Below are 24521 nucleotides of genomic sequence, written 5' to 3' on the forward strand. Positions count from 1 at the left end.
GGTTACAGAGATATGGAGGGTTGTCGAGGCGGGAGGAGGTTACAGAGATATGGAGGGTTGTCGAGGCGGGAGGAGGTTACAGAGATAGGGAGGGTTGTCGAGGCGGGAGGAGGTTACAGAGATAGGGAGGGTTGTCGAGGCGGGAGGAGGTTACAGAGATAGGGAGGGTTGTCGGGGCTGGAGGAGGTTACAGAGATAGGGAGGGTTGTAGGGGCTGGAGGAGGTTACAGAGATAGGGAGGGTTGTCGGGACTGGAGGAGGTTACAGAGATACGGAGGGTTGTAGGGGGTTACAGAGATAGGGAGGGTTGTAGGGGTTGGAGGAGGTTACAGAGATAGGGAGGGTTGTAGGGGCTGGAGGAGGTTACAGAGATAGGGAGGGTTGTAGGGGTTGGAGGAGGTTACAGAGATAGGGAGGGGGAGTGAGGAGAGATTTGAAAACCACGATATGAGAATGTTAAAAGGGTGTTGTTGTTCAATTGGGTGCCTGTGTAGGTCAGGGAGCAATGGGGGGGGGGAGGCGGGAGGGTATGTGGGGGTGACAGGACTCAGTGTGAGCTATGACGTACCACCATCTGAGTTTGGAGGGTTGAAGGTCACAGAGTGGGAGGTCGGTCAGGTGAATGTTGGAATAGTCAGATCTGGAGGACAGAGAAAGGGATTGGATACGGGAGGAGGCCCATTCAGCCCCTCTCGAGCCTGTTACACAGGAACAGGAGGAGGCCCATTCAGCCCCTCTCGAGCCTGTTACACAGGAACAGGAGGAGGCCCATTCAGCCCCCCTCTCGAGCCTGTTACACAGGGACAGGAGGAGGCCCATTCAGCCCCTCTCGAGTCTGTTACACAGGGACAGGAGGAGGCCCATTCAGCCCCTCTCGAGTCTGTTACACAGGGACAGGAGGAGGCCCATTCAGCCCCTCTCGAGACTGTTACACAGGAACAGGAGGAGGCCCATTCAGCCCCCTCTCGAGCCTGTTACACAGGAACAGGAGGAGGCCCATTCAGCCCCTCTCGAGCCTGTTACACAGGAACAGAAGGAGGCCATTCAGCCCCTCTAGCCTATTCTGCCATTCAACGACATCATGACTGATCTGTGATCCAACTCCATATTGTCCCATATCCCTTAATATCTTTGGGTAACAACAATCTATCAATCCCAGATTTAAAATGAACAATTGATCCAGCATTGATTGCCATTTGGGGAAGAGAATTCCAAACTTCTCCCACCCTTTGTGTGTGCAAGTGTTTCCGAATTTCACTCCTGAAAACTCCGGCTCGAATGTTTAGGTCATGTCCCCTTGTTCTGGACTCCCCAACCAGCGGGAATAGTTTCTATCTATCAACCCTATCAGTTCATCTTAATATCTTGTAAACTTCAATCAAATCAGTCTTTAACCTTCTAAATTCCCGGGAATGCAGCCCTGGTGTGTGGAATCTCTCCTTGTAATTTAACTCTTGGAGTTCAGGTATCATTCTGGTAAATCTACACTGCACTCTCTCGAAGGCTAAAATCTCCTTCTGAAGGTGTGGTTCCCAGAACTACTCCCAGTAACTCCAGGTGTGTCGAACCAGGGCTTTGTAAAGCTGAAACCTGGCTTCTCCCCCCACCTTGTATTCTCGTCCTCCAGATATAAAGGGCAGAATTCCATTCAGCTATTCTCTATACCTGTTCAGTACATTTTGATGACCTTTGTACCTGGAACCCACCTCCAGGGTGAGTGAAGGTTTCTGCAGTAGATGAGCTGAAACATTTTGTCAACATCCCCAAGGTATTTGCCATTTCCTGGTTTTCGGAGACCGGGCTGGGTTCAGTGACTGTGTACCTGTGGAATTTGATGTCACCAGGAGATGATGCTTGAGGCCAGGGAGGGAAAGGTTGACTGGAACCAACATGCAGCCACCTGTCTCTCAAAGGTGCAGAGCCTGCCCATTGTAGGCGTAGAGATCAGGGAGGGGGATTGTGATATACTGGAACACATTAGCATCGAAAGGGAGGAAGTATTTGCTCTTTAAGCAGGCTTAAAAGTGACTAAATCCCCATACCCAGATGAGATGTATCCCAGGCATGGGAGGAGATAGCGGGGGCTCTGACAAATTTTCAACTCCTCTCTGGCCACAGGAGAGGTATCGAGGGACTGGAGGACAGCGAATATGGTACCATTATTCAAGAAGGGTAGCAGGGATAAACCAGGTAATTACAGGCCAGGGAGTCTAACATCAGTGGTAGGGAAACTATTGGAAAAAATTCTGCAGGACGGGATTAATCTCCACTTGGAGAGGCAGAGATTAATCAAGGATAGTCAGCATGGCTTTGTCAGGGGGAGATCGTGTCTATCTAACTTGATTGAATTTTTCGAGGAGGTGACTAGATGTGTAGATGAGGGTAAAACAGTTGATGTAGTCCACATGAACCTCAGTAAGGCTTTTGATAAGGTCCCACATTGGAGATTGGTCAAGAAGGTAAGAGCCCATGGGATCCAGGGCAATTTGGCAAATTGGATCCAAAGTTGGCTTAGTGGCAGGAGGCAGAAGGTGATGGTCGAGGGTTGGTTTTGCGAGTGGAATCCCGTGACCAGTGGGGTACCGCAGGGATCGGTGCTGGGATCCTTGCTGTTTGTAGTGTACATTGATGATTTAGACGTGAATATAGAAGGTATGATCAATAAGTTCACAGATGGCACATAAATTGGTGTTTTCGTAGATAGTGAGGAGGAAAGCCTTAGATTATAGGATGATATAGATGGGAGGAGCAGTGGCAAATGGAATTTAATCCTGAGAAGTGTGAGGTGATGCATTTTGGGAGGACTAACAAGGCAAGGGAATATACAATGGATGGTAGGACCCTAGAAAGTACAGAGGGTCAGAGGGACCTTGGTGTACTTGTCCATAGATCACTGAAGGCAGCAACACAGGTAGATAAGGTGGTTAGAAAGGCATATGGGATACTTGCCTTTATTAGCTGAGGCATAGAATATAAGAGCAGGGAGGTTATGATGGAGCTGTATAAAATGCTAGTTAGGCCACAGCTGGAGTACTGTGTACAGTTCTGGGCACCACACTATAGGAAGGATGTGATTGCACTGGAGAGGGTGCAGAGGAGATTCACCAGGATGTTGCCTGGGCTGGAGCATTTCAGCTATGAAGAGAGACTGGATCAGCCAGGGTTATTTTCCTTCGAGCAGAGAAGGCTGAGGGGGCACCTGATTGAGGTCTGCAAAATTATGAGGGGCATTGATAGGTCAGATAGGAAGAAACTTTTTCCCTTAGCGGAGGGGTCAATAACCAGGGGGCATAGATTTAAGGTAAGGGGCAGGAGATTCAGAGGGGATTTGAGGAAATTTTTTCACTCAGAGGGTGGTTGGAATCTGGAACACACTGCCTGAAGGGGTGATAGAGGCAGGAACCCTCACAACATTTAAGAAGTATTTAGATGAGCACTTGAAACACCATAGCATACAAGGCTACGGGCCGAGTGCTGGAAATAGGGATTAGAATAGTTAGGTGCTTGATGGCCAGCACAGACACAGTGGGCTGAAGGCCCTCTGTGTGCTGTATAACTGACTACATCTAGGCTGATGTTAGCAGGGCTAAATGCAGATGATCTGGTCCTGATCAGATTGCCGTTTGTGGGATCTTGCTGTGCACAAAACAGCTGCCAAATTTCCTTCATTACAACAGTGTCGATACTTCAAAAAAAATGTTCTTGGTTGTCGGTGAGGCATTTTGGGACATCCCTAGGTGGGGAAAGGTGCTGGAGAAATGCAAATTCTTTCCAAGTCTGGAAATGCAGACAGTAGCAGAGTGGTTATGTCACTGGACAAATAAATCCAGGGTTAATGAGGCACTGACATAAAGTTCACATTCCATCACAAAAGCTGCAGGAATTTATCGTCCTGTAACTCACCATTGACCAGAAACTGAACTGGAGTAGTCATATAAATACCGTGGCTACAAGAACAGGTCAGAGGCTCGGAATCCTGCGGTGAGTAACTCACCTCCTGACTCCCCAAAGCCTGTCCACCATCTACAAGGCACAAGTCAGGAGTGTGATGGAACACTCTCCACTTGCCTGGATGGGTGCAGCTCCAACAACACTCAAGAAGCTCGACACCATCCAGGACAAAGCAGCCCGCTTGATTGGCACCCCATCTACAAACATTCACTCCCTCCACCACCGACGCACAGTGGCAGCAGTGTGTACCATCTACAAGATGCACTGCAGCAGTGCACCAAGGCTCCACAGACAGCACCTTCCAAACCCGTGACCTCTACCAACTAGAAGGACAAGGGCAGCAGATGCATGGGAACACCACCACCTGCAAGTTCCCCTCCAAGTCACACACCATCCTGACTTGGAACTATATCGCCGTTCCTTCACTGTCGCTGGGTCAAAATCCTGGAACTCCCTTCCTAACAGCACTGTGGGTGTACCTACCCCACATGGACTGCAGCGGTTCAAGAAGGCAGCTCACCACCACCTTCTCAAGGGCAATTAGGGATGGGCAGTAAATACTAGCCTGGCCAGTGACGCCCACATCCCAGTGAATAAAGTAGATCATTGGTTACTTCTAATGAGGTAATCTCAGTCAGTCAAGTCTCATACTGCAGGGCAACCCAATTTATATAGGAATATTTAAACCCGACCAGATGCAGACAAGTGCCTCCCACTTAAATAACACACTTAAAAACAATCATTGTGAAATATTTAATAGTTTAAATGTTTAATAACTGCAATATGAGAGTTCAACAGACAAACAGTTTCAAAAAAAGTCAGATACAGAAAGTGGGGTATTCATCGAGTCAGAAACTAGACACACTATACCCTGCTCCCCAGGTTCCTTCCTAGACTGGAGTCACTGTACAATTGTAAAAGTCAGAAATACCCAAGCTCACATCAAATAAAAAAACCCAACTTAGTGTTGCGGGATGTCAACCCTCTCTTTACCATACCAAATCTGGAGCTCACCCAACACTAATCCAAACTGCATTCGGGGCTTGGGGGAAGCTGGGAGTTAGTGCAAAGCACTGGGAGATCCAGTTAAAAAAAAAAACAAAACAGCAAATTCACATGCACCTCAGGACCAGAGGTCACTCTGTCGCCAAGTGTCTTCAGACAAGTTGGACCCAACATCACCGAGAGAGAAGAAAAGAACATTTGAACAGGAAGCTTAGAGCAACAAAGGTTTAATTTAAAAAAAAGTGGCAGGGAGGAAATGTTTTGGAAGATGGGTTTTTCCTTGTCCAGTGGGTTGGAAAGGCCATCACGATGGGGGGGGGAAAAAAAAAAAAAAACTGGGGGGAACTTCCAGCAACACTTCCCTCCCCATCCCAAATCAATCAATTTCACAATCTTGGCCAAGATCGAGTGAAAGGGAGAGCACTCAGCAAAGATGGTCGATGGCAACAGCTCCACACAAGATTTAATCTTTATTGACAAAATTAGGGTTAGAGCCCGGACTCTGGTTCCAGAATGCAATTTCACCAGCTACAATTAAGAGGGATGTCCGTGTGTTTGAGGCTGGTGACTGGGCAGGTTTCAGATGGAGGTGGGGTTTTAATGGAGATATAAACTCTGTAGCTCAGAGCTAGGATATGGACTGAATGATGTACTTAGTTAATTAGCTGCTTATTTGTATAACTAAAAAAAGGACAGAGCTTCAGACAGTCCCCCTGGGATAGGGCGGGAAGACTGAGGAGTAAGGAAACTCCGTTTGCTGGGTTAACTCAGTGTCAGAGCTAAGATACATAAACAAACATTCACTTCTTAAAAACACCGATGGGGGTAGAGTTGAGAGATCGTTCCTGCATGTACACATCTCAATCAAACAAACAGTCAGTACTCTTCCTGTGGTGAGCTTTTAGAGTGTCGTTAGGTAATACATAGTCAGAACCAAAACGACAAACTGGAAGAGAATAGAAAAGTAGAGAGTTAGTTCAGTTACACACGGAATCTCCAGGTCAGTGCACCTAGAGAGAGAGAGAGAGTCACAACTTTTTCAATCCATTGGCTAAAAGGAGATGGTCAGGACAAGTGTGAACTCACAGATACAATCCCAAACTTAAACTTAAACACTGGGCAATGAAGGATCAACTGGGTGGATGAGTGCAGCCAGCGACATCCCAGTTTTAACTGTTTTCCAGGGTTAGGAACACCAGGTGCCAAACAAGTAGTCATTAGAGAGGGTTCCTTAACACTGACAGTACCTCATCCAAGGGGGGTGGGGGCTGCATAAACTGACCAGCCGTTCACCCAGAGGGGGGAGGGGGGGGGGCTGTATATAATGACCAGTCCTTCACCCAGAGGGGGGAGGGGGGGCTGTATATAATGACCAGTCCTTCACCCAGAGGGGGGAGGGGGGGCTGTATATAATGACCAGTCCTTCACCCAGAGGGGGGGCTGTATATAATGACCAGTCCTTCACCCAGAGGGGGGGCTGTATATAATGACCAGTCCTTCACCCAGAGGGGGGCTGTATATAATGACCAGTCCTTCACCCAGAGGGGGGAGGGGGGGGGCTGTATATAATGACCAGTCCTTCACCCAGAGGGGGGGCTGTATATAATGACCAGTCCTTCACCCAGAGGGGGGGCTGTATATAATGACCAGTCCTTCACCCAGAGGGGGGGCTGTATATAATGACCAGTCCTTCACCCAGAGGGGGGAGGGGGGGCTGTATATAATGACCAGTCCTTCACCCAGAGGGGGGAGGGGGGGCTGTATATAATGACCAGTCCTTCACCCAGAGGGGGGGCTGTATATAATGACCAGTCCTTCACCCAGAGGGGGGGCTGTATATAATGACCAGTCCTTCACCCAGAGGGGGGGCTGTATATAATGACCAGTCCTTCACCCAGAGGGGGGGCTGTATATAATGACCAGTCCTTCACCCAGAGTGGGAGGGGGGCTGTATATAATGACCAGTCCTTCACCCAGAGGGGGGAGGGGGGGCTGTATATAATGACCAGTCCTTCACCCAGAGGGGGGAGGGGGGGCTGTATATAATGACCAGTCCTTCACCCAGAGGGGGGCTGTATATAATGACCAGTCCTTCACCCAGAGGGGGGAGGGGGGGCTGTATATAATGACCAGTCCTTCACCCAGAGGGGGGAGGGGGGGCTGTATATAATGACCAGTCCTTCACCCAGAGGGGGGAGGGGGGGCTGTATATAATGACCAGTCCTTCACCCAGAGGGGGGCTGTATATAATGACCAGTCCTTCACCCAGAGGGGGCTGTATATAATGACCAGTCCTTCACCCAGAGGGGGGCTGTATATAATGACCAGTCCTTCACCCAGAGGGGGGCTGTATATAATGACCAGTCCTTCACCCAGAGGGGGGAGGGGGGGCTGTATATAATGACCAGTCCTTCACCCAGAGGGGGAGGGGGGGCTGTATATAATGACCAGTCCTTCACCCAGAGGGGGGAGGGGGGGCTGTATATAATGACCAGTCCTTCACCCAGAGGGGGGAGGGGGGGCTGTATATAATGACCAGTCCTTCACCCAGAGGGGGGCTGTATATAATGACCAGTCCTTCACCCAGAGGGGGGAGGGGGGGCTGTATATAATGACCAGTCCTTCACCCAGAGGGGGGAGGGGGGGCTGTATATAATGACCAGTCCTTCACCCAGAGGGGGGCTGTATATAATGACCAGTCCTTCACCCAGAGGGGGGCTGTATATAATGACCAGTCCTTCACCCAGAGGGGGGCTGTATATAATGACCAGTCCTTCACCCAGAGGGGGGCTGTATATAATGACCAGTCCTTCACCCAGAGGGGGGAGGGGGGGGGCTGTATATAATGACCAGTCCTTCACCCAGAGGGGGGGCTGTATATAATGACCAGTCCTTCACCCAGAGGGGGGAGGGGGGGGGCTGTATATAATGACCAGTCCTTCACCCAGAGGGGGGAGGGGGGGCTGTATATAATGACCAGTCCTTCACCCAGAGGGGGGAGGGGGGGCTGTATATAATGACCAGTCCTTCACCCAGAGGGGGGCTGTATATAATGACCAGTCCTTCACCCAGAGGGGGGCTGTATATAATGACCAGTCCTTCACCCAGAGGGGGGCTGTATATAATGACCAGTCCTTCACCCAGAGGGGGGCTGTATATAATGACCAGTCCTTCACCCAGAGGGGGGCTGTATATAATGACCAGTCCTTCACCCAGAGGGGGGCTGTATATAATGACCAGTCCTTCACCCAGAGGGGGGGCTGTATATAATGACCAGTCCTTCACCCAGAGGGGGGAGGGGGGGCTGTATATAATGACCAGTCCTTCACCCAGAGGGGGGCTGTATATAATGACCAGTCCTTCACCCAGAGGGGGGAGGGGGGGCTGTATATAATGACCAGTCCTTCACCCAGAGGGGGGAGGGGGGGCTGTATATAATGACCAGTCCTTCACCCAGAGGGGGGAGGGGGGGCTGTATATAATGACCAGTCCTTCACCCAGAGGGGGGCTGTATATAATGACCAGTCCTTCACCCAGAGGGGGGCTGTATATAATGACCAGTCCTTCACCCAGAGGGGGGAGGGGGGGCTGTATATAATGACCAGTCCTTCACCCAGAGGGGGAGGGGGGGCTGTATATAATGACCAGTCCTTCACCCAGAGGGGGGAGGGGGGGGGCTGTATATAATGACCAGTCCTTCACCCAGAGGGGGGGCTGTATATAATGACCAGTCCTTCACCCAGAGGGGGGAGGGGGGGGGCTGTATATAATGACCAGTCCTTCACCCAGAGGGGGGAGGGGGGGCTGTATATAATGACCAGTCCTTCACCCAGAGGGGGGAGGGGGGGCTGTATATAATGACCAGTCCTTCACCCAGAGGGGGGCTGTATATAATGACCAGTCCTTCACCCAGAGGGGGGCTGTATATAATGACCAGTCCTTCACCCAGAGGGGGGCTGTATATAATGACCAGTCCTTCACCCAGAGGGGGGGCTGTATATAATGACCAGTCCTTCACCCAGAGGGGGGAGGGGGGGGCTGTATATAATGACCAGTCCTTCACCCAGAGGGGGGAGGGGGGGGCTGTATATAATGACCAGTCCTTCACCCAGAGGGGGGAGGGGGGGGCTGTATATAATGACCAGTCTTTCACCCAGAGGGGGGCTGTATATAATGACCAGTCCTTCACCCAGAGGGGGGGCTGTATATAATGACCAGTCCTTCACCCAGAGGGGGAGGGGGGGGCTGTATATAATGACCAGTCCTTCACCCAGAGGGGGAGGGGGGGGCTGTATGTAATGACCAGTCCTTTACCCAGAGGGGGGGGGGGAGGGGGGGCTGTATATAATGACCAGTCCTTTACGTACCGTCCACATTAGAATGGCAAAACCAAACCAGGCGATGCCCCAAGCATAGCTGTTAATGGCCGTACTGAAATAGTCAAAGCAGCCCTGAGTAAAAAGCATATTTGAGATTAGATTCGACACAAAAATGTCTCAAAAGTGCATCACAAGATCATTAATTAAACATAAATACCGAGTCACACAAGGAGATATTAGGGACCGGTGACCAAAAGCTCAGAGGTCAGCTTTTTAAGGAATGTCTTAAAAGGAGAGAGAGAGAGGCGGAGAGGTTTAGGGAGGGAATTCCAGAGCTTAGGGCCCCCAGGCAGCTGAAGGCACGGCCACCAATGGTGGAGCGATGGGAATCGGGGGATGGGCAAGAGGCCGGAATTGGAGGGAGCGCAGAGATCTCGGAGGGTTGTAGGGGCTGGAGGTGGTTACAGAGATGGGGAGGGTTGTAGGGACTGCAGGAGGTTACAGAGATGGGGAGGGTTGTAGGGGCTGGAGGTGGTTACAGAGATGGGGAGGGTTGTAGGGACTGGAGGTGGTTACAGAGATGGGGAGGGTTGTAGGGACTGGAGGTGGTTACAGAGATGGGGAGGGTTGTAGGGGCTGGAGGTGGTTACAGAGATGGGGAGGGTTGTAGGGGCTGGAGGTGGTTACAGAGATGGGGAGGGTTGTAGGGACTGCAGGAGGTTACAGAGATGGGGAGGGGGCGAGGAGTGATTTGAGAAAAACACCAAGGGTGAGGGGTGAACAGGACTTGGTGCGAGCCAGGACGTGGGGGGGGGGGGGGGGGAAAGCAGAGTGTGGGATGGGCTGAAGTTTACGGAGTGGGAGGTGGGAAGCTGGCCAGGAGAATGTTGGGAGTAGTTGAGTCGGGAGGTTACAAACAGCACGGAGACAACTGAACCCGGAATGGGAATGGAACGCGAGTGCAGTAGATACAGTCGAGGACCTCAGGCGATCAGTCCCAGAGAGGACCCTGCCTTGCCCACAACATGGAATTCCTGAACTCAAAATTCCCAGTTTCAGGCAACCAAATCTCTTGAGGCAGCTCATGGAATGGGGAATGTGGGAATTGGAGAGATGGATTACTGGAGCGGAGATCAGCAGCTGATCATAATTGGTGGGGTGGGGGGGAAAAAAAGAGAGGAGGAAGAGAATGTCGAACGGAAGAGACTTGGATAAGATAGGCTGATGAGCAGAGGGTTATTGATATGGGGAAGCAAAGAGTGAAGGAGAAAGCGGAGAGCTCCAGGTTGAAGAATGAAGAGTTTTCCAGAGATGAGGTAGGGTGGGTAGACCCTCACACTAGACGGGACGGGAGTCACGTTCCTGAAGGACTGTATCCTGACCCCAGACACTCACCTTCTGGTTCAAGAAATCTTGGTGTCCAACAGCACATCCCTCCTGGTTAATGATTTGCATGCTAACATCTCTCTTACAACACTGGAAAGGCCAGGGAGCAACTGTCTCATTGAACTGTGTTCTGAAGAAGGAGGTGTACTTAATCCAGTCTGTGGGCCCCAAAGCCCCACAGCACTGCTCCTGAGTGACACGGGGGGGAAAAAAAAAAGGCAGAGATTCAGATCCAGCAAGTCACTCGCCATCCCTCCCCTAATCCCTGCTCAGTGGGGAGACAGAGGAAATAGAACATAGAACATTACAGCGCAGTACAGGCCCTTCGGCCCTCGATGTTGCGCCGAACTGTGAAACCATCTGACCTACACTATTCCATTTTCATCCATATGTCTATCCAATGACCACTTAAATGCCCTTAAAGTTGGCGAGTCTACTACTGTTGCAGGCAGGGCGTTCCACGCCCCTACTACTCTCTGAATAATGAAACTACCTCTAACATCTGTCCTATATCTATCACCCCTCAACTTAAACCTATGTCCCCTCGTGTTTGCCATCCCCATCCGAGGAAAAAGACTCTCACTATCCACCCTATCTAACCCTCTGATTATCTTATATGTCTCTATTAAGTCACCTCTCCTCCTCCTTCTCTCTAACGAAAACAACCTCAAGTCCCTCAGCCTTTCCTCGTAAGACCTTCCCTCCATACCAGGCAACATCCTAGTAAATCTCCTCTGCACCCTTTCCATAGCTTCCACATCCTTCCTATAATGCGGTGACCAGAACTGCACGCAATACTCCAGGTGTGGTCTCACCAGAGTTTTGTACAGCTGCAGCATGACCTCGTGGCTCAGAAACTCGATCCCCCTACTAATAAAAGCTAACACACCATATGCCTTCTTAACAGCTCTATTAAATCCCTGAAAGTTGCCACCCAGGTTATGTACCTGGACACCAAGATCTCTCTGCTCATCTACACTACCAAGAATCTTCCCATTAGCCCAGTACTCTGCATTCCTGTTACTCCTTCCAAAGTGGATCACCTCAAACTTTTCCACATTAAACTCCATTTGCCATCTCTCAGCCCAGCTCTGCAGCCTATCTATGTCCCTCTGTACCCTACAACATCCTTCGGCACTATCCACAACTCCACCGACCTTCGTGTCATCCGCAAATTTACTAACCCACCCTTCTACACCCTCTTCCAGGTCATTTATAAAAATGACAAACAGCAGTGGCCCCAAAACAGATCCTTGCGGTACACCACTAGTAACTAAACTCCAGGATGAATATTTGCCATCAACCACCACCCTGTCTTCTTTCAGCTAGCCAATTTCTGATGCAAAGCTCTAAATCACCTTCAACCCCATACTTCCGTATTTTCTGCAATAGCCTACCGTGGGGAACCTTATCAAACGCCTTACTGAAATCCATATACACCACATCCACGGCTTTACCCTCATCCACCTGTTTGGTCACCTTCTCGAAAAACTCAATAAGGTTTGTGAGGCACGACCTACCCTTCACAAAACCGTGCTGACTATCGCTAATGAACTTATTCTTTTCAAGATGATTATAAATCCTATCTCTTATAACCTTTTCCAACATTTTACCCACAACCGAAGTAAGGCTCACAGGTCTATAATTACCAGGGCTGTCTCGACTCCCCTTCTTGAACAAGGGGACAACATTTGCTATCCTCCAGTCTTCCGGCACTATTCCTGTCGACAATGACGACATAAAGATCAAGGACAAAGGCTCTGCAATCTCCTCCCTGGCTTCCCAGAGAATCCTAGGATAAATCCCATCTGGCCCAGGGGACTTAGCAATTTTGGAAAGTGTGAAAATAGATAACACCTCCTCCTTGTGAACCTCAATCCCATCTAGCCTCGTAGCCTGAATCTCAGTATTCTCGACAACATTTTCTTTCTCTACTGTAAATACTGATGAAAAATATTCATTTAACACTTCCCCTATCTCCTCTGATTCCACACACAACTTCCTACTACTATCCTTGATTGGCCCTAATCTAACTCTAGTCATTCTTTTATTCCTGATATACCTATAGAAAGCCTTAGGGTTTTCCCTGATCCTATCCGCCAATGACTTCTCGTGTCCTCTCCTTGCTCTTAGCTCTTCCTTTAGATCCTTCCTGGCTAGCTTGTAACTCTCAAGCGCCCTAACTGAGCCTTCACGTCTCATCCTAACATAATCCTTCTTCTTCCTCTTGACAGGCTCTTCAACTTCTTTAGTAAACCATGGCTCCCTCGCTCGACAACTTCCTCCCTGCCTCACAGGTACATACTTATCAAGGACACACAGTAGCTGCTCCTTGAATAAGCTCCACATTTCGATTGTTCCCATCCCCTGCAGTTTCCTTCCCCATCCTACGCATCCTAAATCTTGCCTAATCGCATCATAATTTCCTTTCCCCCAGCTATAATTCTTGCCCTGCGGTATATACCTGTCCCTGCCCATCGCTAAGGTAAACCTAACCGAATTGTGATCACCATCACCAAAGTGCTCACCTACATCTAAATCTAACACCTGGCCGGGTTCATTACCCAGTACCAAATCCAATGTGGCATCGCCCCTGGTTGGCCTGTCTCCACACTGTGTCAAAAAACCCTCCTGCACACACTGGACAAAAACTGACCCATCTAAAGTACTCGAACTATAGTATTTCCAGTCGATATTTGGAAAGTTAAAGTCCCCCATAACAACTACCCTGTTACTCTCGCCCCTGTCGAGAATCATCTTCGCTATCCTTTCTCACCAAATGTCCACAGTTGGTTTGGGGAGGAGGATGTAGATGCAAATTTCATTTCAGGCTTGAAGAACAGGGACATCAGAATCATACAGAACAGGAGGAGTCCATTCTACCCATCGTCCCTGTGCTGGCTCTTTGAAAGATCTATCCAATTAGTCCCCACTCTCCCCCTGCTCTTTCCCCCATCCTCCTGCAAATTTTTCCCCTTCCAGTATTTCTCCAATTCCCCCCTTTTGAAAGTTATTATTGAATCTGCTTCCACCGCCCTTTCAGGCAGCGCGTTCCAGATCACAACAACTCACTGCGTCAAAAACATTCTCCTCCTCTCCCCCTCTGGTTCTTTTACTGATTATCTTCAATCTGCATCCCGTGTAACAGGCTCAAGGGGGCTGAATGGGTCTCCTCCTGTCTAGGAGGATTTAAATTATGGGATTTTGCCAAGTTTACAAAACACCATCCCTTCCCGTTTTACTGGCTTAAAAAAAAAAAAAAAAAAAAAAAAAAAAAAAAAAATCGCAAGCTGGTCAGGTCTGGATTTCCAATCATCTGTTGTCCTGGTTTTCCGCCCCACCCTCCAATCCCACGTCAACCCCCCCCCCTCCACCCCTGGTCCATCCTTTATCGCAACGTCCTGTGCACCGAGAATTGCATGGGGAACACAGCCCGATGGTTAAACCAGCACGTTCAGACGCGGACGGAGAGTCAGAGTGTTTCATCAATCCCCTACCTGTGGCATGACCCGATTCCACATGGTGGTGAGATCACGGCCTTGGTTTGTGCTGATGTCACCGTAGTATTGTAGCATCTGTTTCTTCACAAATTTAGGGTTGGAGGTCAGCTGAGGTACAAAGAGGATTCAGTGAGAAACAAGCTCCGAGCTGGGTCAGGAGGCCGGAACCAAGGGATATCAGCCTCCACACACAATTAGACCACCCCACTGAGCAACCAACATCCTCCTGTCTGGACACAAGCTACCCTGGTAGAACGAGGACTTCGTTAGCTGTGAAACAATTGGGGACATCCTGAGGGGTGAAGCAGGGGAAGGCACTAGAGAAACGTACCGGTCTCTCTTTTCTAAAAATAAAACCTGGTAAAGAATCTCAACACCATCCAGGACAAAGCGGCCCGCTTGATTGGCACCCCATCCACAAACATTCACTCCCTCCACCACCGACGCACAGTGGCAGCAGTGTGTACCATCTACAAGATGCACTGCAGCAATGCACCAAGACTCCTTCGACAGCACCTTCCAAACCAGTGACCTCTACCACCTAGAAGGACAAGAGCAGCAGATGCATGGGAACACCACCACCTGCAAGTTCCCCTCCAAGTCACACACCATCCTGACTTGGAACGATATCGCCGTTCCTTCACTGTCGCTGGGTCAAAATCCTGGAACTCCCTTCCTAACAGCACTGTGGGTGTACCTACCCCACATGGACTGCAGCGGTTCAAGAAGGCAGCTCACCACCACCTTCTCAAGGGGCAATTAGGGATGGGCAATAAATGCTGGCCTGGCCAGTGACGCCCACATCCTGTGAATACAGTCCCTGAGCCAGTTATCCCCCACTGACCAAATGCAGAAAGAGGAGGAGGAAATTTAGTGAAGGGTATTGAGAACAAAACTGTGAGGAACGAGTGAATGGGTCCCCGCAATCTCGGAATTGTTACAGCACCCTGCACCCATCCCTCACTCAAACAGCACCCACTAAAGGCAGTGGGATCATCCTGTACTTACATAGTCGCGGTGTGTGATGGCCGTGATACATGAGGCCGTTTCGAAGATGTAGACGATGACCATTAGCACCAGATACTGTGTGGAAAGGAGGACACACAATGAGACAGGCCTCAGTATTCACAGCTCCTAACCCACTGGGGCATTCACTCCCCATCAGTGCCTCACCCATTCACCCAGCACCATTCATCAGGATGTTCAACTGGAGTGGGCACCACACTCAAGGCCCACCCTTTCCCTCCACCCCCCCACCTTGCACAGGGGTCCTTGGATCTGCAGCATTAGCCCTGACCCAGTAGTACTGAGGTTAACAGTCAGCCACCCCTCCCTCCTCAGGCTCACCTCACTCAGCACAGCTTGTGAATGGAGTCTGGGATCTTCATTCAGTCCAACATAGGGCTCAGATTGGACAGAAAACCTCAGACTCTCCCGTGACCCCTTCAACCACTGCTTCCCCTACCCGCCACCCCCCCCCCCCCCCATTACCAACTCCACACCCGCCCCCCCCCCCCCCTCCATGCATCCCAAGCCCACGTTCCCCCCCCACCCTGTACTCACGGTGGTGACCATAGTCCGGCTCTCATCCCAAGCCCACGTTCCCCCACCCCCCCCACCGCTGTACTCACGGTGGTGACCATAGTCCGGCTCTCACTCAGCACGGCCAGGATGCCGAAAATGGAGAGGCAGAAGAAGGCGAAGCCGGTAAAGATGGCGATCCAGGCACCAGCGAAGACGTCATCCTTACCCGAAGCCCCCAGGACCGGATAGACCCTGAACGGATCAGTGACCACCCAGATGGTCTCCGCAAACAGGGCGAGGCCGGCGAGCTGGAGGGAATAGAGGGAGAGAGAGAGAGAGAGAGGGAGAGAGAGAGACACCGTTACACACCACACAGGACACGTCAACACCAAAGGCTACACCGGACTGGACTCGGGAAAGGCAGCAATTCCCCCAGTCCATCATTTCTCACCAGGACCCTCCCTTCCCTCCTCTGGGATGGTGCTCCTTAGAGCAGAGAAGGAAGGTCGGGGTAGGGGGGGGGGGATTCAATAAAGGTGTTCCAAATCACGAGGGACTTTGAGAAACACGCAAAGAGGCCATTCAGCCCCTCGAGACTATTCTGTTATTCTATGACATCATGGCCGATCTGATCAACTCCATCTCCGTGTCTTGGTTCAGTAATCCTTATTTTGGGGGAGGGGAGCTCCAGATTTGTGACGGCCTTTGGGTGTTGTGACGCTCTCACTCACTCAGTGCTCTCGATACTGAGAGGGCGTTTTCTCCCCCTACCAGTATCATTAATAAAACAACAGCTTCACCTTTCAACACAGAGCAGTCACAGTCAAGAAATCTCACACAACCGGTTCGGCAACATTCAGGACTCAATTACCACATTCCAGCTTCAGCACAGTTTATATTAAAAAAAAAACCCAAAAATGAGCCACTGGTCCTCCACGCCCTCTTGACATCGTTAGACATCAGTCTTCACAGACTGCAGGGCAAAAAAGTCAGTGACGTGGGACAGACGCAAGATCATTTACCCCAGCTCCGTGCACAATCTACTTGAGAGAAGTTCTGCTTGTTCACCTGCTCCTCACCCACGGTGGGGGAGGAGTCACCGCAGGCACACCTCCCTACATCAATTATCACTGGGGCATTGGTCCCCACAGATACCCCCACAAACCGCAACCCCCCCCCCCACCACCCCCCCCACCACCACCACCACCCCACTCTCATGCTACAGACACACGACTTACACTAGGCACCAGAACCGTGCCCCCCCTTGGCTTCTGCGATGCCACTTACCATGAGGATCAGTTTGCCAAAGATCAGGATGGCTTTGAGCACAGGTGAGGCACTCGTTTCTCCCATCTTTCCCAGTCAGTCAGTCACTCAAATCTCTGGTCACACTGCACAAAGAGAAGAGACAGCCAGGAGTTACCAACCAAATCAGGATTGCCCTGCATTTTCCAGGACACTTCCTTCAGGATAACCCAGTGGACAGCGGAGGTGAAGAATCAACCAATTGGGTACAACTCCATCTCCCCCCCCCCATCACCATATCCTTTATTCCTTTCTCCCTCATGTGTTTATCCGGCTTCCCCCTTAAATACATCGATACTATTCACCTCAACCACTCCCTGTGGGAGCGAGTTCCACATTCTCACCACTCTCTGGGGAAAGAGGTTTCTCCGGAATTCCCCACTGGATTTATTAGTGACTGTCTTATATTGATGGCCCCGAGTTCTGGTCTCTCCGCACACAAGTGGAAACATCTTCTCTACGTCTACCCGATCGAAACCCCCTTCATTTTAAAGACCTCTATCAGGTCACCCCTCAGCCGCCTCTTTTCTCTGTACACCCCCACCTCCCCATCTCTGCAACCTCCTCCAGCCCCGACAACCCTCCCCGTCTCTGCAACCTCCTCCAGCCCCTACAACCCTCCCCGTCTCTGCAACCTCCTCCAGCCCCGACAACCCTCCCCGTCTCTGCAACCTCCTCCAGCCCCGACAACCCTCCCCGTCTCTGCAACCTCCTCCAGCCCCGACAACCCTCCCCGTCTCTGCAACCTCCTCCAGCCCCGACAACCCTCCCCGTCTCTGCAACCTCCTCCAGCCCCGACAACCCTCCCCGTCTCTGCAACCTCCTCCAGCCCCGACAACCCTCCCCGTCTCTGCAACCTCCTCCAGCCCCGACAACCCTCCCCGTCTCTGCAACCTCCTCCAGCCCCGACAACCCTCCCCGTCTCTGCAACCTCCTCCAGCCCCGACAACTCTCCCCGTCTCTGCAACCTCCTCCAGCCCCGACAACCCTCCCCGTCTCTGCAACCTCCTCCAGCCCCGACAACCCTCCCCGTCTCTGCAACCTCCTCCAGCCCCTACAACTCTCCCCGTCTCTGCAACCTCCTCCAGCCCCTACAACCCTCCCCGTCTCTGCAACCTCCTCCAGCCCCGACAACCCTCCGAGATCTCTGTAACCTCCTCCAGCCCCTACAACCCTCCCCGTCTCTGCAACCTCCTCCAGCCCCTACAACCCTCCCCGTCTCTGCAACCTCCTCCAGCCCCGACAACCCTCCGAGATCTCTGTAACCTCCTCCAGCCCCGACAACCCTCCCCGTCTCTGCAACCTCCTCCAGCCCCGACAACCCTCCCCGTCTCTGCAACCTCCTCCAGCCCCGACAACCCTCCCCGTCTCTGCAACCTCCTCCAGCCCCGACAACCCTCCCCGTCTCTGCAACCTCCTCCAGCCCCTACAACCCTCCCCGTCTCTGCAACCTCCTCCAGCCCCTACAACTCTCCCCGTCTCTGCAACCTCCTCCAGCCCCTACAACCCTCCCCGTCTCTGCAACCTCCTCCAGCCCCGACAACCCTCCGAGATCTCTGTAACCTCCTCCAGCCCCTACAACCCTCCCCGTCTCTGCAACCTCCTCCAGCCCCTACAACCCTCCCCGTCTCTGCAACCTCCTCCAGCCCCTACAACCCTCCGAGATCTCTGCAACCTCCTCCAGCCCCTACAACCCTCCGAGATCTCTGTAACCTCCTCCAGCCCCTACAACCCTCCGAGATCTCTGTAACCTCCTCCAGCCCCTACAACCCTCCGAGATCTCTGTAACCTCCGCCAGCCCCTACAACCCTCCCCGTCTCTGCAACCTCCTCCAGCCCCTACAACCCTCCCCGTCTCTGCAACCTCCTCCAGCCCCTACAACCCTCCGAGATCTCTGCAACCTCCTCCAGCCCCTACAACCCTCCGAGATCTCTGTAACCTCCTCCAGCCCCTACAACCCTCCGAGATCTCTGTAACCTCCGCCAGCCCCTACAACCCTCCGAGGTCTCTGTAACCTCCTCCAGCCCCTACAACCCTCCGAGATCTCTGTAACCTCCGCCAGCCCCTACAACCCTCCGAGGTCTCTGTAACCTCCTCCAGCCCCTACAACCCTCCGAGATCTCTGCGCTCCCTCCAATTCCGGCCTCTCACCCATCCCCCGATTCCCATCGCTCCACTATTGGCGGCCGTGCCTTCAGCTGCCTGGGGGCCCTAAGCTCTGGAATATTCTGTGTCGCTCTGTCTCGCTCTCTCTCCCCTCCTTTAAGACGCTCCTTAAAAACCGAACTTTTGGTCGCCGGTCCCTAATATCTCCTCAAATGGGAGAGAGTCCGATTCACGCTCCTGTGAAGCAGCTTAGGGACATTTCACTACATTAAAAATGGTGCTATATAAATGCAAAATATTATTGTAGGAAAGCATCACCACCCAGTGCCTCCCAACTCGGGAGACTTGGAGAGAATCCAGGCTGACAGCACGGAGGGAGTGCCGCACTGTCGAAGGGTCAGTGCCGAGGGAGTGCTGCACCGTTGGAGGTACTGTCTTTCAGATGAGACATTAAACCCTCTTAGGTGGGTGTAAAAGATCCCACGGCCACTATTTGGAAGAAGAGCCGGCGGGGGGTGGGGGGGAGGGACTATATTTATCCCTCAACCAACATCACTAAAAAAAAAACAGACGATCTGGATCATTATCACAGTGCTGTTTGTGGGATCTTGCTGTGCACAAACTGGCTGCTGCTTTTCCTGCATCACAACAGTGAGCACACTTCACAAAAAAAAAACAGACAAATAGTACATCATTGGGTGAGGTACTTTGGGGCATCCAGTGATGGGGGACAACAGGCACTAGAGAAATGCAGGTCTGTCTTTCACTCACTCACCACACAGGTGGGGTCCAGTTACACACATGTTTACTGAAACCACAACCTGACATTTCAAACATTCCTCTGGATCCCCCCAAAAAACAGCAACAAAACAAAAAACAGGCATTCCGGAAAACACAAGGAGGAACGCTCGAACCTTCCACAATATTTAATTCTATCACCTAAACAATTTCACCTTACACATTCTACAAAATCAAAATTAAGTTCAAACTTTTTAACTCAAACTCTGTTAAACTCCAAGTGCCCCAAAAGTAAAAATACTGAAAAGTTACTACGATAAAAACACCAACACTTGGGAGAACCTGTCTCAACCAGCAAGGTACCACAAACATTGAACAAATTAATTAACCTCAAAATGTAGAGACACACACGCAAAGCTCAGAGTTAAATAGTTAAAACCCTTTCGGAGAATATTCAGGACAGAGGGGTACCTCACTCACTCTAACAAGACAGACACAGGATAGTCCGAGCACCCTGAAACTGCCAGACACCAGGATCTCTGGACGAAGGGAATCAGTTTTGAGCCTCCAACCACACACAACTGAACACAGTTCAAACTTGGAGAAACACAATTCTAATCACAGCTCAAATTTTTACATTTTCAATTTTACGAACCAGGCTCCCAAATAAACTCTGAAACCTAACAAAACCCCCCTGCAGTACTTAAAACAACTCAATTTAATTAAAGAGATACAGACCCACACCTCAGCCAATCTGCCCAGTCCCAAAGACACCTCAAACTCTCACCTCTACACCTGCTGTCACCTGATTCTGATTTCAGGACCTGAGTACCTGCTAAATACTGACACACACTCTGTGATCACAGACAGGTTAAACCTGTTTCCCTCTCTGATGTCACAAGACCAGTGGCAATCAGTAGCTGGAGCCAGGATTACACAGTGAATCTGGACTAGACTGATAGGTCTGGCAGGTAATTGGAAGTTCCAAAACACGGAGACTGGGAATTCCAGCCAGACTGACCACACCATCACTCAACTCTGTATTTACCCCAGTGAGAGTCAGTGTGTGTGGGACCCGTACCCCAGTGAGAGTCAGTGTGTGTGGGACCCGTACCCCAGTGAGAGTCAGTGTGTGTGGGACCCATACCCCAGTGAGAGTCAGTGTGTGTGGAACCCATACCCCAGTGAGAGTCAGTGTGTGTGGGACCCATACCCCAGTGAGAGTCAGTGAGAGTGGAACCCGTACCCCAGTGAGAGTCAGTGTGTGTGGGACCCGTACCCCAGTGAGAGTCAGTGTGTGTGGAACCCATACCCCAGTGAGAGTCAGTGTGTGTGGAACCCGAATCCCAGTGAGAGTCAGTGTGTGTGGAACCCGTACCCCAGTGAGAGTCAGTGTGTGTGGGATTGAATCCCAGTGAGAGTCAGTGGGTGTGGGATCTGTACCCCAGTGACAGGGTCAGTACTGAGGGAGTGCCCCCTGATCTCAGGACTGACCTCTACCCTTCCTCCCTGGACAAGAGACTGCAAGTGACCCCCACTGTCCAGGCTGTGACGCCCCAACCTCAGGACTGACCGCAATGTCCAGGCTGTGACCCCTGACCTCAGGACTGACTGCAATGTCCAGGCTGTGACCCCTGACCTCAGGACTGACCGCATTGTCCAGGCTGTGACTCCTGACCTCAGGACTGACTGCACTGTCCAGGTTGTGACCCCTGACCTCAGTATTGACCACACTGTCCAGGTTGTGACTCCTGATCTCAGTATTGACCGCACTGTCCAGGTTGTGACCCCCGACCTCAGGACAGACCGCACTGTCCAGGTTGTGACCCCCGACCTCAGTATTGACCGCACTGTCCAGGCGGTGTCCCTCTCCTCAGGACTGACCGCACTGTCCAGGTTGTGACTCCTGACCTCAGGACTGACCCCACTGTCCAGACTGTGACCCCTGACCTCAGGACTGACCGCACTGTCCAGGTTGTGACCCCTGATCTCAGGTCTGACTGCATTGTCCAGGCTGTGACCCCTGACCTCAGGACTGACCACACTGTCCAGGCTGTGACCCCTGACCTTGGACTGACTGCATTGTCCAGGCTGTGACCCCTGACCTCAGGACTGACTGCATTGTCCAGGCTGTGACCCCTGACCTCAGGACTGACCACACTGTCTAGGCTGTGACCCCTGACCTTGGACTGACTGCATTGTCCAGGCTGTGACCCCTGACCTCAGGACTGACTGCATTGTCCAGGCTGTGACCCCTGACCTCAGGACTGACTGCATTGTCCAGGCTGTGACCCCTGACCTCAGGACCGACCGCTCTGTCCAGGCTGTGACCCCTGACCTTGGACTGACTGCATTGTCCAGGCTGTGACCCCTGACCTTGGACTGACTGCATTGTCCAGGCTGTGACCCCTGACCTCAGGACTGACCACACTGTCTAGGCTGTGAGCTCTTAACCTTAACGTTGTAAGGTTGGGCCGGGGCAAGATGTCTCCTGGGCTGTAAGCTCCCTTGCTGTTCAACTCTATCCATGGCCATCTGCTCCCATTCTTAGTGTTTTCTCCCCCAATTTACCCTCTTAAACTGTTTCAACTCCCCTGGCTCTTTAATCAGTTCATTTTAGCTCTAACTACAAGCTAACAGCTAGTTTATGTTACCTGGGCCCGCTGCCCTCCCCCAGCCACACCTGCTCTTTGTTTTCTCAACGAAATTGTTCGCAGTCTGGATAAAACTGTCAAGTACAGCTGGTGATACTTTAATCTCCGATCCTGCTGTCTGCACCGTCCGGAGTCTCCGCGGCCACGGTGTGCGGTAAGTCCATTGAAGAGAAGAAGGAGCAGCGGGACCCGAGGGAAGCCTTGCGAAAAGGTGCCCCGAACACCCAAAAAGCCACGAACGGCTCCTCGGCAGCAACCTCAAAGCGCCCGCGGGGAGATGGCTCGGAGAATATCTGCAGCGCACTGTCGGCAATGCTGGTACTGGCGCCCGAGGATGTCGCTCACCTCCTGAAGGACGCGGATGAGATTTCCAGGTGGTGATGGTGGGAACTGAGGACAGGCTTATTACCTGCACCCCCTTTCCTCCCCCCTCCTCCTCCCACCCCCCCCTTCCCCTTCCCAGCTCCACTCTCTCAGCTCACCCCCCTCCCCCCTCACAACCCCTTCCCAGCACCCCCCTCGCACCATCTTCCCCCTGCACCCCCTTCCCCTGCACCCCCTCCTACCCCCTTACAGCCCCCTTCCCAGCTCCCCCTCACACCCCCTTCCCTCCACCCCTCCCCCTCGCACCCCCTTCCCTCCACCCCTCCCCCTCGCATCCCCTCCTCCCACCGGCACCATCCTACACCTGTGTAGGGGCCCTAACAACCCCACTGCCTTGTGGGCGTCTCGGGAGAGACCAAGGCTAAGGGAGTAAACCCTAACAGAAAATCCGGAGCGGAACCCCGTAGGCGGTCATGTGTCACCTTTGGCATGTTTCCGGCAGTTCCTGTAGCCATACTGGTGCCAAATGTCGTGTCCTGCACTCCTTTGGACCCCACCAGAAAGGCCGAGAGGGGGGTTTTGACGATTGGGCAACTCTCAACCTCCATACATCTGCCCAGGCATGCGCCATGGAGAGGTCACTCCATAGTTGCCTCACAGCGACTGAAACAACACGGAAGGCAGCAGTTACAGGTTATACGTCCAGATAAATTGCCGTAGAGATTGGGCGCCACGGGTTTCCTTTGTCGGTGGGAGAGGTCATCGCACCTGACTGGACAGCTACCGCCCGCCTCAAACCGGGCAGCCCCCGGTCAATAAGGTTCTGTCCCGCCACAGTCTACCTGCTTCAATGGGTGCTTGGAGCTCAGGGTCATTGCCCGAAAGGTGGACTGTAACACCGCACCAAACAACACGAAAAAAGGAAAGAAGGTACCAGCCCTTCGCTTTGCAAGCTGGAACGTCAGAACTATGTGTCCTGGCCTGTCGGAAGACCTTACACAAATCAACGATTCTCGGAAGACCGCCATCATTAACAACGAGCTCGGTAGACTCAATGTAGACATTGCAGCACTTCAGGAGACTCGCCTCCCCACGAGTGGATCTCTAGCAGAGCAAGACTACACCTTCTTCTGGCAGGGTAGGGATCCTGAAGAACCAAGACAGCATGGAGTGGGCTTCGCCATCAGAAACTCTTTGCTCAGCTTGATAGAGCCACCTTCAAATGGCTCGGAACGCATACTGTCCATCCGTCTGCTCACCACCTCTGGTCCAGTACACCTACTCAGCATCTATGCTCCAACACTCTGCTCCCCACCTGAAGCTAAAGACCAGTTCTATGAACAACTCCATAACATCATTAGCAGCATCCCCAACACCGAACACCTATTCCTGCTGGGGGACTTTAATGCCAGGGTTGGGGCCGACCATGACTCATGGCCCTCCTGCCTTGGGCGCTATGGCGTTGGAAGGATGAATGAGAACGGGCAGAGACTGCTTGAGTTGTGTACCTATCATAACCTCTGCATCACCAACTCGTTCTTTCACACTAAACCCTGTCACCAGGTTTCATGGAGGCACCCAAGATCACGTCGTTGGCACCAGCTAGACCTCATTGTCACAAGGCGAGCTGCCTTAAACAGTGTTCAAATCACATGCAGCTTCCACAGTGCGGACTGTGACACCGACCACTCCCTGGTGTGCAGCAAGGT

At 51.9% G+C, this 24521-nt stretch overlaps 1 protein-coding gene across 4 annotated transcripts; it reads right to left on the minus strand.

The window, feature by feature from the left end:
* Positions 1-4690: 4690 nt before the first annotated feature.
* On the minus strand, positions 4691-20703 carry upk1a (uroplakin 1a). 4 transcript variants are annotated; one of them, XM_068018393.1, is made up of 8 exons: positions 20622-20703; positions 16973-17076; positions 15793-15993; positions 15170-15244; positions 14159-14269; positions 10671-10850; positions 9324-9407; positions 4691-5902 (listed from the first exon to the last, which is right to left on the minus strand). In XM_068018393.1, exons 2-8 carry the CDS (start codon positions 17036-17038, stop codon positions 5858-5860), a joined length of 762 nt encoding a protein of 253 aa, XP_067874494.1. In that variant the 5' UTR covers positions 17039-17076; positions 20622-20703; the 3' UTR covers positions 4691-5857. The 4 variants fall into 4 exon arrangements, with proteins under 4 accessions (XP_067874494.1, XP_067874495.1, XP_067874496.1 ...); XM_068018394.1 differs by lacking the exon at positions 20622-20703 and adding an exon at positions 20573-20607; XM_068018395.1 differs by lacking the exon at positions 20622-20703 and adding an exon at positions 20579-20604.
* Between the last annotated feature and the right edge of the window lie 3818 nt (positions 20704-24521).

Source organism: Heterodontus francisci, chromosome 39, assembly GCF_036365525.1.
Source record: "Heterodontus francisci isolate sHetFra1 chromosome 39, sHetFra1.hap1, whole genome shotgun sequence".
Taxonomy (NCBI): domain Eukaryota; kingdom Metazoa; phylum Chordata; class Chondrichthyes; order Heterodontiformes; family Heterodontidae; genus Heterodontus; species Heterodontus francisci.

What these genes read in the sequence shown, in the direction of transcription:
- upk1a (XM_068018393.1), bottom strand. Translation starts at nt 17,038, where the DNA reads ATGGGAGAAACGAGTGCCTCACCTGTGCTCAAAGCCATCCTGATCTTT. An exon ending in CCATCACACACCGCGACTAT is followed by an intron (nt 14,270 to 15,169) that starts GTAAGTACAGGA and finishes TTTGTACCTCAG; the next exon opens with CTGACCTCCAACCCTAAATT. An exon ending in TTGCCATTCTAATGTGGACG is followed by an intron (nt 5,903 to 9,323) that starts GTACGTAAAGGA and finishes ATTCTCTTCCAG; the next exon opens with TTTGTCGTTTTGGTTCTGAC.